Here is a 16,428-nt window from a genome sequence, read left to right as displayed (position 1 = left end):
ACTGTTGGGGGATTGTTAAACAAGCTTCTCTGATATTTTACTACTGCTTGACACCTTCATGCTCCTCCCAGTGAATTTTTGTCATCCTCACCTTTGTCCCCAGCTCCCGGTACCAGTCTCCTTCTCAGCCGCGGTCTTCCTTCCTTGCCATCGCTTTCTGTGTGGCTAGAGTTCCCTTCTTGTTGTATGTGTTGCTAGTTTTACATTTTTATGCGGGAGATGAATACAATGATTTGGAGTCAATAATCAAATTTAGGCTTTTTAGCAATTTCATCTGGAGAGCTACCCTGTTTCTCTCATGCTCAGGTCTAAATCAGTATTAAGAAATACCACTTGTAATATATATATACATATATATGTATATATATTTTATTTTTAAATTTAAATTAGAAACAAGGTTGCTTCACATGTCAATTCCAGGTCCCTCTCCATTTCCCTCCCCTCCTCCCGTGCCCTCCCACCAACCTCCCAATATCCCCTCATTTCCCCAGGGAGGCTGAGGCCCTCCATGGGGGTGTCCATAGTCTGTCATTTCATCCAGGGCAGGGCCTAGACCCTCCCCCAAGAGTCCAGGGTAAGAGTGCATCTCACATTGTTGGATGGGAGTCCAAAGTCCATTTGTATACCCGGGATAAATACTGATGTACTAACCAAGGCTCAATAGACTACCTAGGCCTCCTCACCAACACCCACATCCAGAGGGTCTTGATCAGTCCCATGCTGGATTCCCAGGCATCAGTCTGGGATTCAAGAGCTAACCCTTGTCAGGTCAGCTGTTTCTGGGGGTTAAACCAGCCCAGTCTTAACCCTTTGGTCATCAGTCCTCCCTCTCTGTCACTGGATTTCTTGAGTTCAGCTCAGTGCCTATCCACGGGAGTCTGCCTCTTCTTCCATCAGCCACTGAATGAAGTTGCTGTTTCCCAGACTCTCTGGCCATGGGATTGTAGGCTGGCACTCCCCAGATCTATGTCTAAAATCCATATATGAGAGAGTACATACCATGGTAAAATATATTTTTAAAAAATCAAATTTACAAAGTGAAATATCACAAGAAGATTTAAACACATTGCAAACTAAAATCACAAGAAGCAGGATGGATTAGAAGATTTCTCTGTCAAAGGAAAATTTTAATTAATGTGCTCTAAAATTACATATCAGTGTTTTAAAACAACAGTTTATTTATTGTAGCCTGTTATAAAAGACTGTATAAATATATTTGTTCTTTTCTCTCTTTTTTGTATTTAAAAATTATACAGCAATTGTATGTGCTCCCTAATTCCTCTTAGGCCCTAACATCCTTCCCTACCCATCCAACTTAATCTCTCTCTGAAAAACAAAATAAGACAAAACACACACACACTAAGATAAAAAAATAATAAAGATCAAAACAAACAAGCAAACAAAACAAAAAACCCAGCAAGACAAAGGTATCAAAACAAACAAACAAACCCTCACACAAAAAAACATGACCTTTGTTTTGTGTTGGTTAACTGCTTTGGGCATGGAATCTTCCTGTGAGTGTGGTTTATACATCCAAATGATGCTCCATTGGGAAAAACCTCATTTTCCCTTCTTGCAGGTATCAGTTGCAAATAGCTTCTCCATTAGAAATAGTTTTTGTGTCCACTTCCCCTTCTCAGGGCTGGGACTTTCTCTGCTTTGAACCTGTGCAGGCTCTGAGCTTGCTGTCAGAGAGTCTTTGAGCTCAGATGTGCCTTCACCCTATTGTGCATGGAAGATACTATTTCCTTGGGGTCATCAACCACCAGAGGTTAAAAATTACATTGTATGGCTTGTTCCTCTAGTAAAACTTAAGTTTCTATCACTGTTATTTGTATCTTGGTGAGCCATAACCTCCAGGAATCTGTCTCTTTAATTTTAGGCTGTGAATAGCTATCTGTCTGCCACAGAGGTGTTCTAATGGGTGATACAACACTGACAATATCACACACTAACAGAACTCTTTAGAGACGTATACTATACACACACTGTAATTTTGTACTGGGTGTTTTGATGCAATTTCTTGATCGTCTGCTTTTATTTAATTTGTAGAAATGTGAGGTTTTAAAATAATTTCACTTACCCAATGGCTGAGAATGACATCCTTGGGACTAACTAACTACTTATTTTTCCTGTGTTCACGTCTGTTTTCTGCCTCATGCTGTTTTGTTTATCTTGACTTCTGAAGATTTTCCAGGCAGGTCACCCCATTATTGCAGTTTAAGGAGTTATTTTTTTAATCATTAAATTTACCTAATCTGACAGAGCATTTTGACATTTTATCAAATATGAGGAGAGTTTTCTATGTAATTTTTCTTATAAGGGAAATTTCTGTATCTATTCCAAATTATTCCACAAAGACAGTGGCTAAGATTTTTCTTTCTAGTTATTGGATGTTTGCATCTTTGAATAAAATCCATAAAGCTCTGGCCTCTTCCCTTTTCACCCAGAAGTATTCTGTGGAGTGATGCTGATCTTGTTTCCAGACATGTAGCTCTGGCCACCATCTATTAGATCATAAAATGTCAAATGTGCATTGTTATACTGACATTTACTTCCGAATTAAAAATTGCATCACCACCCCAAATTACCTTACAATGACTGTAAAATTCATATATTATGGGAAATTTACAAAATCAAGTCTGGCTTATTAAATCTATATTTCATTTTATTCTTATTTCCAATTTCACAATAAAAATCCACCTTTGCTGGCTGAGACAATAGGACTAGTTACAAAACCAAGGTGAAACAGAAATCTATTTTGCCAATAGATGGAAAATAATGGATTAAGAAAGTCAGCTTAGTTTAAATGTAAAGTTTCCATGAGATGTAACTTGACACATATCTGTAGTTTCCTATAAATAACTAATAAAATATCGTTTAAATATATAGTTTTTATAGATTAATAAAATAATATTTCATTAAAATGCTGAAGACATTTGTAATCTAATAGATAATTTTATTTCATCTAGTCTTAAATTTTAAAACCAGTCTTTTGAGAAAAAAAAAACATTAGATCCTGGCAGCTAGGATTGAGATTATCCTATTGTCATATAGTTTAGGATTTGAATATGTTTTTACTAACATTTTATTAGAAACACATATTTGTGATAGAAAATACACATAGAGATATTACCCAGATATAACAGTGATATGTATCTGTGTATAATAAAATTGAAACATGTTATAAGATTTGATAGTAGTCATTATGAACATAAATAACTTCAAGGGGTCTACCTGTGTTCTGACAAGTCAAAAGAAACACAATTAATTCTGAGAGCCCTTGGAACTCATGGTACAGGGAGCATATGGGCCTTTGGTAGGAGAATAATGAGAAACAACTCTTCAAGGTGGCTGAATCTATATTGTGCATGCCCATGGTGACTCTGCGTGCTATATATTGTGTCCTTTTTTAGCTAGCATGATGTTTTTAAACAACACCCTTTGCCTTTCCTGGGCTTTCATTCATGCATGTTTTTTTCACGTAAGAACCAGCTGATAGTGTTGTCTTCCTTCCAGGTCTATGGATATGCAACGACGGCTGATGGCTACGCCCCAGACTACCCTCTCCCCTTGCTGTTCAAGGTTGAAGATGACAATGACAACGCCCCATATTTTGAAACCAAACTGACAGTTTTTAGTGTGCCTGAAAATTGCCGAATTGGTAAGTTCACATTAAAAAACAACATTTACAATTTATTGTGTGTGTGCCCATGTATGTGTGCATTAGTGTGCGCATATGTCTGTGTGTGTGTGCATGTGTGTCTGTATATGTTTGTGTGCATGTGTGTGTGTGTGTGCATGTGTGTCTGTATGTGTGTGCGCACATGTGTGCATGCACATGTGTACATGTGTTGTGTGTGCATATGTTTGTGTGCATGTACATGTGTGCATGTGTCATGTGTGTATGTGCTTGTGTGCATGCGGCTGTCAATGATGGGCTCTCTCCTTGCACAGTGGATTTGGGGTCTTGACCTCTGATTGCCAGGCTCAGCAACAAGCCCCTATATCTTCTGTCCCATCTTGCTGGCCTGAGGTTTTACAGTGGTATAATAAAAAGATACTTGCGCTTCAAAATACTTCAAGGTAAAGTGTCTGCCAGGCATGGTAGTACATACCTTAAACCCTAGCACCCAGAAAGTAAAGGTCAGTGACATCTGCATACTCAGGACCAATCAGGACTCCATAAAGTCAGCCTTGGCTACAGAGAGACACTGTCTCAATAAACACTTCACCGTTTTTTTTTATTTTTTTTGTTTTTGGTTTTTTTTTTGGGGGGGGGACTTTGGATTATACTCAATTTTTGTTTGCCTATTAGAAATGGTTTTCCTATTAAGGGTTAGATTGGCCTGAGCAAATTTTCTTAAATTTAATCTTATACTTGCACTAAGTTAATACTTTTCCCTTTTATATCACGACCACAATTCTGGTAATTTTATTTGATTCAGTTCCCCCTAAGGTCAGTTGTCAGTGTTTGGTAGTTTCATATAATAGAAATATTGTAGCATGGAAAGAATTGCTGGGTTTTTATTCAGCTGGGAGCTTTCTAGAAGAAGGGATCTAGCTGGGAATTCAGAGGGAATATATGAAGCCAAGATTGTACTCTGGCCCTCTGGAAGAGTGTAAGAAAACAGCCCAGTGTTTAAAACACCGTAAGAAGTGTTTTTAGCTATGACCCTCTGCATTCTGCTGCTGAGTCATGTGCAGATATGATGCTTCCCTCTCAGAAGTGACTGTAAAGATGTAATGCTCAGTCTACGACTATCCTCTGAACATCAGATCACTGCATTGCATTTAATTCTCTCCTGTATTAACAACTACTTGCATCTAAGAATAATTCAGCACATTTATTAAAACACACATGTAAAGTCGGGGCTTTGCAAAGACATTATACTAAGTTGTGCTACAAGAGAGAAGTTGCCATTTAAATGAACTGCTGTTAACTGCCAATTGTTGACCAGAGAAAGAATTTGAGAGACATTGTTACCAAATGTCTGATTTTCCTGTGTGTAAAATACAAGCCATGCTTTCCACAGTATTCACTTAGCTGAAGTTCCAGTAAGAGGTGCTTGGGGGAAGTTTGAAAGAACATTTGACAATATTCAGATTATCTGTAAGCATCACTGATGTGTGTGTGTGTGTGTGCGTACAATATATTGCAGTGGTGCCTGTATTTTTTGGTTATAGCTCAATTATATTATGATTTACATTTTTTTATGATTTAAAATTTTGACAATACCGGCTTCATCTAAACAGGAACTTCAGTGGGACAAGTGACTGCCATAGACAATGATGAGCCCGGAACCCTACATACTCGTCTGAAATACAAAATCCTGCAACAAATCCCGGATCACCCAAGGCACTTCTCCATACACCCAGACACCGGTGTGATTACTACCACCTCCCCTTTACTGGACAGAGAGGTAATGGATCAGTGCATTAACTCATCAGTCACTGTGTTTACGCCTGTAATTACTGGCAGGATGATTACAGTGTAGCCAATGTGCTTACTCCCTAAGCCTCCTTCCCAGGCTATCACCAGGCTTTCTCTGGAGACTTTTGCCTCTGCAGAGATGCTGCGATAGTACAAGGTAAAGACAGGTCTGACTTGCTCTCATTGTGCCGATACGAGATCCTGATAACATTGCTCTAATTTATTTCATTTCTCATTTGGAAAACAAATTTCATTATAATGTATGCCATTTTAAAAATGAACAAATTGTCTCATTAAAGCGGGTTTAGAGTCACTGGTAAATAGAGCAGAAAGTCAGTGGATTCCTATTTCTTTCCACCCTCACACTCCTATAGGTCTATTGTCCATTGCTACTTCCTTTTCTTGAGCTCCTGGGGTCACTGACATATGTAAATATATGTTATTTACATCTATGTATATACATACACGTAGAGGGGAGTTATTGGAAGAGAGATTCTTCATGGTTTCACCTCTTTCAGGATGGCACAGTCTGAGCCATACAATATGAAGCCTTTCCAGGCTGGCTGCCTTCTCCTGGTAATCTGCATTTCCCTCGTGTCTTTTCATGGCTCAATAGCTCATTACTTTACAATACACACTATCCTTCTGTCATCTGGATATGCAAGACCGTTTATTCATTTCTCAGCAAAAGAATATCTAGGTTTCCGGAAGTTTTGTCAATTATGAATGGAAAAGTTTAAATTGTACACATAAAAATCAGCTTCTGGATAGTTGCTTCCTTTTCTTTTGTTGTGAGAAAATAGCTGACAGGAGTAACTCAAGGGAGGAAGGTTTGGTTTGTGCTCAGCTTTGAGAGTACAGTTCACCACGGCAGGAAGACATGGTGTGAGCTCGCTGGTCACACTTCACAGATAAGAACCAGATAATGCTGCAGCTCAGCCATCTATCTCCATTTCCCCTTACATTAGTCTGGGATCGTAGCGTACAGGATGGCATCTTCTTCCCCAATCAAACCTCTGGACACGCCCTTTCAGGCATGCCCAAGGGTGTGTCTCCTAGGTGGTTCTAAATCTAGGCAAAGTGACAGTTAAAATTAGCTTTACCATTTGCTGGATTTCTTGTTTGGTATTGGTATTTACAACGTTTTTATTAGATAATATTCAGGGATGGGCATGCAGTTATGTGAACAGAGACATATAAGAATTTTAAAGCACATTTGTAATATAAGCACAGCACAAAGAGTATTACAATAACTATACGTGAGGGGAAATTGACATTTTCTCCAATAAGCTCCCTTTATTTCATCTCTCCCTCCCTCCCTCTCCCCTCCCTCTCTCCCTCCCTTCTTCCCTGCCTCCCTTCCTCTCTTCCTCCCTCCCTCCTTTTCTCCCTTCCTTTCTTCCTTTCTTTTTTCACAGAAATGTGATACTTACAAGCTGGTGATGGAAGTTCGAGACATGGGGGGCCAGCCCTTTGGTCTATTCACTACAGGGACGATCACAATCTCACTGGAGGATGAGAATGACAACTCGCCATATTTCACCCAAACTTCTGTGAGTACACTTGTGTGTTGTTTGTCTAGATTCCTTCAGATTAAAAGAACTAGAATTTGGAAGCTCCTTGAGGACAGACATTTTGTTTTAAACATGATTGCTGTAAGAAGACTAGCTGAGGTGTTGCTGTTTTGGAATGTAAGGAAGTGGTCTTGGTGTTGGCTGCTGAAAAATTAATTCTTCCCCTCTGATGGGGCACACGTGCTCTGTGTTTCCTTGGTTATTATGTTTGCTTCAGTTTGGGGATCCTTGGAATTAAATTCTTTGATAAATTGAAGAAGAGATTTCTTTCTAGTGTCCTGTGAATTACAAGTTCTGAAGGAGAAGAATTGGCCTTATACCCTCTGCTTGGGTCAGAGGGAAGTCCTGCCCCCAGGTCCTCTTGTGTAGTGCCTTATTTAGTAAATTATGTGAGGCATAATAAATGATGATATTTCCGGGGAGTGATTATTTTTCTGACTTTCAATGAGTAACTTTGCATTTTTTCATGAGTCTACACTGGAGTTTTAGCCAGAGAATAAGAAGCCTAACACAATGATGGACAGTTCACTGTCAAAGATCTCATTCATATAGACCATAAACCAGGTTACCTAGGATTTAAATCTAGAGCCAATCTTTTCATCTTCCTATGAATTCATCTTATATCTCTTGCAGATTATGATTTATCTTTTTAGTCTTTTAATACTTTAGGCTTCTTTTTTTCAACTTCAAAGAGAGATGCCTATGATTTAAGTTCTCAAAACAACAGAGAGAAAACTTTTCTCTTAAAATGTTTGCTTGTGAATCCCAGTAAGTAAAAACAAGATTATTGTGAATACTGATAATTCTGAGCTGCAGCCATAGCTCAGGTGTAGAGCATACTTGAGACACCAGGTTCAATCCACAGTACTGTGAAGAAAAGAAACCCATCATATATATTCTCACTACCTAAGTATTATGTGATTAGTAAGTCAGTGTAGTTTAACTTGTGTTTGCTATATCTAAAAGAAGAGACAAAATGTAAATGTCATATAGGGTTAGAGAAGAGATAAATCCTTGGGTTGGATAGATGGAAAATCACCTCACAGAACTTTGGCAGTTAAGAGATGAGTCACCTTTGGTGAATGGAAGGAATTCATAAAGAGGATTAGGAAAAAAGAAGTTAACCAGACATGAAACATAAATTCTTTTCCAAATTATGAGTGTCTATTATCTCCATATTACATTCTTTATAATTTTAAATATAAAACCACTCTGTTAAAGCTTCAGATGTATAATTAGAAAGGCATTTTACCCCCAGTATACTACAGAAGTAGAAGAAAACAGAATTGACGTTGAGATTCTAAGAATGAAGGTGCACGATCAAGATTTGCCCAACACTCCTCACTCAAGGGCCGTATACACAATTCTCCAAGGCAATGAAAATGGGTACTTCAAAATCACAACCGATCCGAATACAAATGAAGGAGTCTTGTGTGTTGTCAAGGTATGTAATAGTCATAAAGACAGTGCTTAAGCCTTTAAAACCCTTATTTCAGCATTGGTATAAAAATTATGGTCTTCAGATGAGCTACAGGCAAAGGACACAGAGGGAGGAGAGTCACTCCTCACCAATGTAGCCACTCCATCCACAGATGGTAAGCCAGGAGGAGGACTTGGGAAGAAGAAGGGATTTTGTGGTGGGGAAAGGGGATAAGAGAACATAACGGGGGCTTTGGTAAAAGGATATTATATATATGAAGGTGATGTGTTATAATTAAAAACCAATACTTCCTGCATGTGTATCACCACAATAATGCAGTATGGAGCTGAAATGCTCTACACTGATTGACACAGACACTTTCCTATTATTTTAATCCTTCTTACTCATATCAGACACAAACTTCATTTCTCTGTAGATGAGGATAGCTATGGCAGAGAAATGTTGAATCTGATACTTGCCTCAATGGATAGCATTGAGTGTGCACACTACCTGGCTGCTCTCTGAATCACTATGTCCATGTCTCCCTCTTGCAAGTCTTTCCTCTTTAATTTCCAAGAAGTAGCTAAAGCTTTCTGAAGGAGTTATTTTTGATAAGATTCTCATACATTTATACTATATGTTCTTCTTCACTTTTTCTTGTCTTCTGTATTTCTTTCCTTCACTTTTTTTTCTTGAAATTTAACTTGTTTCACAAGTCTTACTTGGATTAGAAACAATTGTGCTGCAATCCTATTAGTGTTTAAAGTTATAATAAAAAAATGAAGGTAGGATCTTCTAAAACAAAATTAAAAAGAAAAGTGGTTGAATCTTAAAACTTGTTGATTTTAACCATTTTAGGAAGCAAATAATTGACCTTTTTGTTAACACCAACTTTGGGTAACATTTTAAAATTAAGAATGGCATTCCCTCTCTATTAAAACTTGGTATCATCGGTGTTTTGTATAGCAATACGTTGACTGATCAGTGTATGTTTATACACAGCCACTCAACTATGAAGCCAATCGTCAGGTCATTCTGCAAATTGGTGTCCTTAATGAAGGTCAGTTCTCTAAAGCTGCCAATGGACAAACCCCCACAATGTGCACCACAACTGTCACAGTGAAAATTAGAGACAGCGACGAGGGCCCCGAGTGCCAGCCACCCGTCAAAATCATTCAGAGCAAAGATGGACTGCCAGCCGGTCAAGAGCTCTTGGGCTACAAAGCCAAGGACCCAGAAACAAGCAGTTCTGAAGGCATAAGGTGGTGTGCTTCCTTGAAAGCTCCTGCACTTTTACGGGGGCATGAACTTATTTCATATTTAGAGATGGTCAGTGTGTCCCCTCTTTGCTCATTTGATGTTTACTTCTAAAACCCAGGTATCAGAAGGTGGGAGATGAAGATAACTGGTTTGAAATTAACGAAAGCACTGGAGACTTGAAAACCCTAAAAGTACTAGACAGAGAGTCAAAGTTTGTGAAAAACAACCAATACAATATTTCAGTAGTGGCGATGGACGCAAGTGAGTGACATTTTCTAAAAGTAAGATGTGAATATAGAATGTATGTCTAAGAAAGTGTGGGGTAAGAACTGTCTGTGTCTAGGTCAAATTTTAGCTAAGTCATTGTAAAGTCTACAGTGCAGAAACAATGTGTTCAGTATGGTTGCTCATTTATACTCAGATCACCCATTTAGTCCTCTGACCACTCCTCAAGCAAAGCTACCCGAGAGTAAGTGACCGACGTCTTATTTTGAGTATTGGTTACTCATTTCTGTTGAGGGATCTCTGGGTTACTTCCTCTTTCATTTGTGTTATGATGCCATGAACATGCTGAAATGGTTCAACCCATCTAAAACCGTTCATGCTAGGTTTATTCTGAGCCTCTCTTAAAGAAATAATTCAATATTGGCTCACACTTTTCCTGGAGTTTGTGACTGTTGAGAGTAGTTCACATAACCACTCACAAAGGAAAAATAGTGTTCTTCAACCGTCTCGGTGTATACAAACCACACTTAAGGATAGGGCCCCATGTTCAGTTGTAGGTTACCAACACAAAACAAACTCTGGTATTTTTGATGATTTAAAAAAATATATCATAATGTCTTGCTGGGCTTTTGTTGTTGTTGTTGTTATGGTTAATGAAACACTACTGTCAAGAACATGGTGCCTCTAGGAATCTGGAGACAGAGGCCATGGAGGGGTATGGCTTACTGGCTTGCCCCTCATGGCTTGCTCAGCCTGCTTTCTTGTAGAACCCCAAACCACCAGCCCAGGGATGGCACCACCCACAATGGGCTAGATCCTCCCCCATTAATCATCAATTAAGAGAAATCTCCCCATCAATCATTAATTAAGAAAATACCCTACAGGCTTGCTTACAATGGATTCTTACAGCATTTTCTCAACTGAGGCTCCCTCCTCTTTGATGAGTCTAGCTTGTGTCAAGTTGACATAAAGCATAAGGACATTTACCTTACAGGTCTTTTGCTTATATTTTATTTACCTAGTTTTTGGCTTTGTATTTTTATTGGATTTTAGTATGCATATGTATGTGTTTCTGAGTCTATCTTTGTTACTTGTGCTTTTCCTTTGACTCTTTTTTCTATTTATTTTGTCTTATTTTTGTTTGTAGTATTTTATTTTATTATTATTTTTATGTGCCTATTTGTTTTCTAATGAAAGAGAAAGAAAGGGTATGGATTGGGAGGGTGGGGATGTGGGGAGGATCTGGGAGGCACTGGGGGAGGGGAAACAGTAAGGAATACATTGCATGAAAAATTCATTTTCAATTAAGCAACAATAACAAAAGATCAGTTCTAGAACCTACTTTATAGAGAGTCACTTCAGATATTGTCAACTCTTGAAATGAACCCTACTGGAACCATGTTAGATAGTTTAGATAAATATATGCTTATAAAATGCACTAGTAATGTTTGCTAGTGGGTGCATGTACTATTACACAATATATTATATAAATCTATATCACAGAAATAAGTGAAATGAAGGTTAAACAGAAGTTACACTTTGATTATGTACATCCCCATGTAAGAAAAATCTTCATAGAGATAAAGGGAAATGATCTTGGGCTTTTCAGATAGAGCTCGTTCTTTTGCTTCTCTGATTAACCAAAGTCTCTGCTGTTTTTCAATATGCAAGCTGCGTGTGTAAAACATACTGCCAGACAGTAACATAGGTTATTTCTGTACCTGTCTTGAATTTGCACAAGCTAATAACATACAATGATTCCCCAGGTATTTTGGATATAGTGTTTTTGCAAATTTTTACATTGTGTGTATGTGTGTATGTGTGTGTGTGTGTGTGTGTGTGTGTGTGTGTGCGTAGATATGTACATGTTAAGTAATTAAGATGCCGGCTGTTTATCGCAGGGGCAAGCTGACTCATGCACACTCTCCCTACCCATGGCTTTTCTCATGTCTCAGTCCTGCTGCCTTTGGATAAAAATACCACATCCTCTTCAGGGAGTTGGCCAGCAGGATTAAAGAAGCCTCCTCCCAGCTAAACCATCCATGTTTCAGAATCTTAACTCTCTCTAAATGTGAATGTCTTTACCAAGTAACCTGCCTGCATATCTTCTTTCTATTTGTTCCACACCTCAAACATACATTCATTTTATATAGTTTTTTACTATGAGCTCAAAAACCCTACCGAATAATGGGGGGGCATAGCTGAGAAACATTAACATACCATACTTTTTAATTCTGGGTGATTTGTTATTCTTTCTTTGAAATGTTTGCTAATCCTATAAGTAAAAATGAAATCTAAAGTGGCTTACACATATAATTATGATGGAAAATAGGGCTCTCTATTAATTTACTTTTACATGTTGATTATGGATTAAATTCTAAGCACAAGACCATGGAAACTAGGGATCATGAGATAAGGATTTGTTCTTACTAATAATGACAGCTTTACTGCTTTATATTCTCAGAAGAGAGTTTATGGTATGAAAAGTTTAGCAATAGAGAATGTTTAGAGAAAGTTCAGAGGCTCTCATTTTGGACCATAAAGTAGGAAAGATTGTAGAAATGCTGGCACTTGATGAAAGAAAAGTGAAATTCTAAGTTAGAGATGAGGAAATTACAGAGAGCAAATTATAAGAAAGTAACTTTGTTCTTTAATGTTGAAAGATGTAGGCATGGTGGGTTAGTATAAAAGAGTAAAGCTTAGGCAAACAATGTCCCAGAGTGATACATAACCAAAATATGCTCTAGAAAAGATGAGGATACTAAAAACTTTAATGAGGAAATCATATGGCAATATAATGAACACTTTCAGTTTTAGTCTCTATGTATGCATGAGTAATATATAATGAACATTTTGTTTGGATTATCAAAAGTATTTTCTAAATTATGATTCAGGAAGTCCTAGTGACTTCTTAGAATCCAGCTCATTCCTTGTATTTCTTGTGTGTTGTATTCTTGTCTGTCCTCTGATTATCTGCCATCAGTCTAGGGGACACTGTTTTACATACCTTTCTCCTAGAACATGAGAACACCAGTGCTCCCCCCAAACCTGCCTTCAAACTTATGTCCCTTAAATTATTCAAATAAATAGCAATGACAGCTTTTTGGTTGTCCCCATTGTCCTTGTTTGGTTCTTAATTCTGCAATTTAAGCATTTTTATACACTGGAATTAATATTCCAATTATTACAATGCTGTGTTGTTACTCTGAAAATGTACCTTCTTTCTCATTCATATTATTTTTTCTAGATTTGTTATGAGCTCAATTTTTTCCATTGGTAAACTTTTCCCTTATGAAACATCAAGATGAGAATTTGCCACATGTATGTTTAATGCAGATTTTGAAATTTTATTTATGCATGTGTGTTCGTATGCATGCACTATGTTTAGAAAGCTAGAAGAGGGTATTGAAATCCCTGGACAGTTGTGAGAGGCCAGACTGTTGATAGCCAAGCAAAACCAAGACTTTCTCAGAAACCCTGATAAAAAGCCAAAGGGAACCTAGTTCGGTGTCCTCACCCAGGGACAGATTTGGCAAGATGGGGGCTGGGGCTGCGGCAGGGTGTCAAGTGAGTTAAAGTCCTGAGAACTTGCTTTTTCCCCCTGAAGAGACTGAGTTACCAGTCCCGAGGTTTCTGTGTGTCTGCTCTCTGACACTTGTGAGATATTCTCTGTTCACTTTACGGAGCATTGCTTTATGAGCTTTCTGCTAAATGTGTCCCGTTTCTCCCATAAAAACTCCATATAAGTTTCTGTGCTTCTTAATAAACTTGCTTGGCATGAAACAGTTTGTGCAATAACTCCTGATCCCAGGGTTCCTTTCTCTTTAACTTCTGGTCTTCCCCTAAGGACCCTGTAACTGAAGAATGACCCGCTTGTCCATTTTGCCTGACATGTATGCTACCATCTTAGCTGTGATCCTCTGAAAGAGTAACAAGTACTCTTTCCCAATGAGTCCCAAGTAATGCAAATGCCTAGATTTGCTATTCCTCTATGGGTCTAGAAGTATATAAACCTCCAGATCTAGGTTGTGAAATTCACTACAGAGGACTTTATAACTTTGATGTCTACTTGGAAAAATTGAGCTTATGGTTTATAAAATACCTTATTTTTATCTTCTTTAAAATGTCTTAAGATTATTATTGTGTGGCTATCATATCAAAGTGCAATTAAATTTTGTTTGATTCCAAAAGCAATAACACGATATTGAAAGTTAATGGTTATGACACAACTTGAGAAGAAACACCATGGTCTCTTTCTTATAACAAAGGACTCTATTCATTCAGGGGCTGACTTGTAATAGGACAAGCTTGCAGACATGGAAAACATACTGTAATGAGAACTATTGACTTTTCCGAGGCTTTTTCTAGAAATGCTAAGAATTTGTAGGTTAGTTGGCCATGTACTTATCAGCCCTGTGACTGCTATTTCCCACTCACTGACACTTATCATTTACCTACACAGAATATTTAACGTAAGTTGGTGAACTAGATAAATGTATGGTACTACCTCTTTGTGATGTTCTGCCATTTCCAGAAGCTGGAATAATCAGCCTTTGGTGTCTTGAAAAATCTTCTAAGAGTTTATTTTCAACTCTGGTTTTGACTAACAAACTTCTCAGTGGTGTCAAGCGTCTCCCATTCTGTTTTTTATTTTTATTTTTATTTTTTAATTTTTATGAAACAGGGTTTCTCTGTATTGTTTTGGAGGCTGTCGGTCCAGCCTGGCCTCGAACTCACAGAGATCTGCCTGCCTCTGCCTCCCGAGTGCTGGGATTAAAGGCGTGCGCCACCACCGCCCGGCCTCCCATTCTGTTTTTAATCAGCATGCTTCAAACCGAGAATCTTGTAGGAAGAAAACCATTACACGATAAATGTTTTTAAACATAGACTTAAGTGAATCTCAATGTGCTTTGCCATGGGAGTAACTTCTGTGTCATTTGTTCTAGTTGGCCGGTCCTGCACAGGAACACTGGTAGTTCTTCTGGAGGATTTTAATGACCACGCACCTCAGATTGACAGAGACCTGACCATTTGTCAGCAGGATAAGGACTATGCTATTCTGGAACCAATTGACCTGGATGGACCTGACAATGGCCCTCCTTTTCAGTTCCTTTTGGATAATTCTGCCAGCAAACTTTGGACTCTGGAACCACAAGATGGTAAGTGATTATTCTAAATCCTGAAAGCAATCTTGGCTCAAGATTGCTGAAGGCCTTTGCTTCCACCTTGGTTAGTCATAATAAATACATACGCACTGTAGGAAGTTACTGATCTTGGGAATATAATAACGCTTTAACATCGGTCTTCTGTCACATATCGTATGTCTACCATATAGCTATGATTTATCTCTGTATATCCTCTATTTGTTAATTAATTATCTACCTAACACCTTGCAATTATTAATTATCTACCTATGCATGCATGTGTCTATTTATATATCAATCATCGTCTATCTACGTATGTTACAATTAGACATTGCTCTGAATATCTTTTAAGAAAATATAACAATCAATTTTAAAATCATCTGAATAACATTTTAAATACAGATCAGTCTATTTTTCAGACTATTTTCTTTTCTTTCCTTTTCATTCATTTTTTCTTTTTCTTTCTTTTTTTTTTTTTTTTGAGACAGTGTCTCTCTATATAGCCTTGGTTCTACTGGAACTATGTTGACTACATTGGCCTCACACTTACAGAGATTCACCTGCCTCTGTCTCTGCCTCTGCCTCCTGAGTGCTGGGATTAAAGGCATGTGCCACCATTCCAAACCTAGATATCATTCTATTTTTAATGTAAAATAATATCAACCCTTTTTTACTTTTCTGAGACATCAAAATCATTATTAGAAAGAAAATGAACCATTACAGTTTTGATTGCAGATCAATTCCTTGAAGGCACACCATGTAGGAACAATGTTGCTGTTGAAATGTCACACTAATATACACCCTTTTTTCTTTAGGTAAACGTGCCATTCTTCGTCAACGACACAATCTCAATTATAACTACTATTCTGTGCCAATCCAAATACAAGATAGACATGGTTTCTCATCAAAACATATGTTATCAGTGAGAGTATGTGACTGTACAGTTCAGTCCGAATGCAGAATGAGTTCTAAGGAGGAAAGGGATGCTAAACCAAATGTAGTCCTTGGGAAATGGGCCATTCTCGCCATGGTCCTTGGCTCTGCATTGCTACTGTGTAAGTATTATTCTTCAAAGTGCATTTACTCAAGTGCTATACAATACCGATGTGTTAATTTTCCATCATTGTAACAAAATCCTGGGGAAAACAACTTACACAGAGAAGAGGTTTGTTTTGCGTTGGGTTCAGAGGTCTTGGTCATGGGTCTGTTGTGTTGTGCCTGTGACCAAGTAGCACATGGCAAAGCTAGAAACCAAAAAGAGAGCAAGAAGAAGCTAGGGTTCACTCTTCTCTTTAAAGGCACGTCCCCAATGATGCAACTTTCTCTCATTAAGGCCCACCATTTGAAGATCTCACTGCCCCTCAACAGCAC

General features: G+C 38.0%; 1 protein-coding gene across 3 annotated transcripts in view; it reads left to right on the top strand.

Annotated features, from left to right (window-relative positions):
• The window catches only part of Dsc1 (desmocollin 1), a 29,974-nt gene that overhangs the window by 8,547 nt on the left and 4,999 nt on the right, over positions 1–16,428 (top strand). For all 3 annotated transcript variants that reach the window (XM_040757871.1, XM_005065352.3, XM_040757872.1), the window contains 8 exons: positions 3,520–3,664; positions 5,257–5,423; positions 6,853–6,987; positions 8,267–8,452; positions 9,431–9,690; positions 9,807–9,949; positions 14,860–15,072; positions 15,873–16,112. In XM_040757871.1, coding sequence (XP_040613805.1) covers positions 3,520–3,664; positions 5,257–5,423; positions 6,853–6,987; positions 8,267–8,452; positions 9,431–9,690; positions 9,807–9,949; positions 14,860–15,072; positions 15,873–16,112 — 1,489 coding nt within the window. The remainder of the gene's footprint in view (positions 1–3,519; positions 3,665–5,256; positions 5,424–6,852; positions 6,988–8,266; positions 8,453–9,430; positions 9,691–9,806; positions 9,950–14,859; positions 15,073–15,872; positions 16,113–16,428) is intronic.

This window comes from Mesocricetus auratus, unplaced genomic scaffold (assembly GCF_017639785.1).
Source record: "Mesocricetus auratus isolate SY011 unplaced genomic scaffold, BCM_Maur_2.0 Super-Scaffold_100015, whole genome shotgun sequence".
In the NCBI taxonomy this organism is placed as follows: Eukaryota; Metazoa; Chordata; class Mammalia; order Rodentia; family Cricetidae; genus Mesocricetus; species Mesocricetus auratus.
Note: the sequence above shows the minus strand (reverse complement) of the source record. Positions and strands in the feature narration are given on the sequence as shown.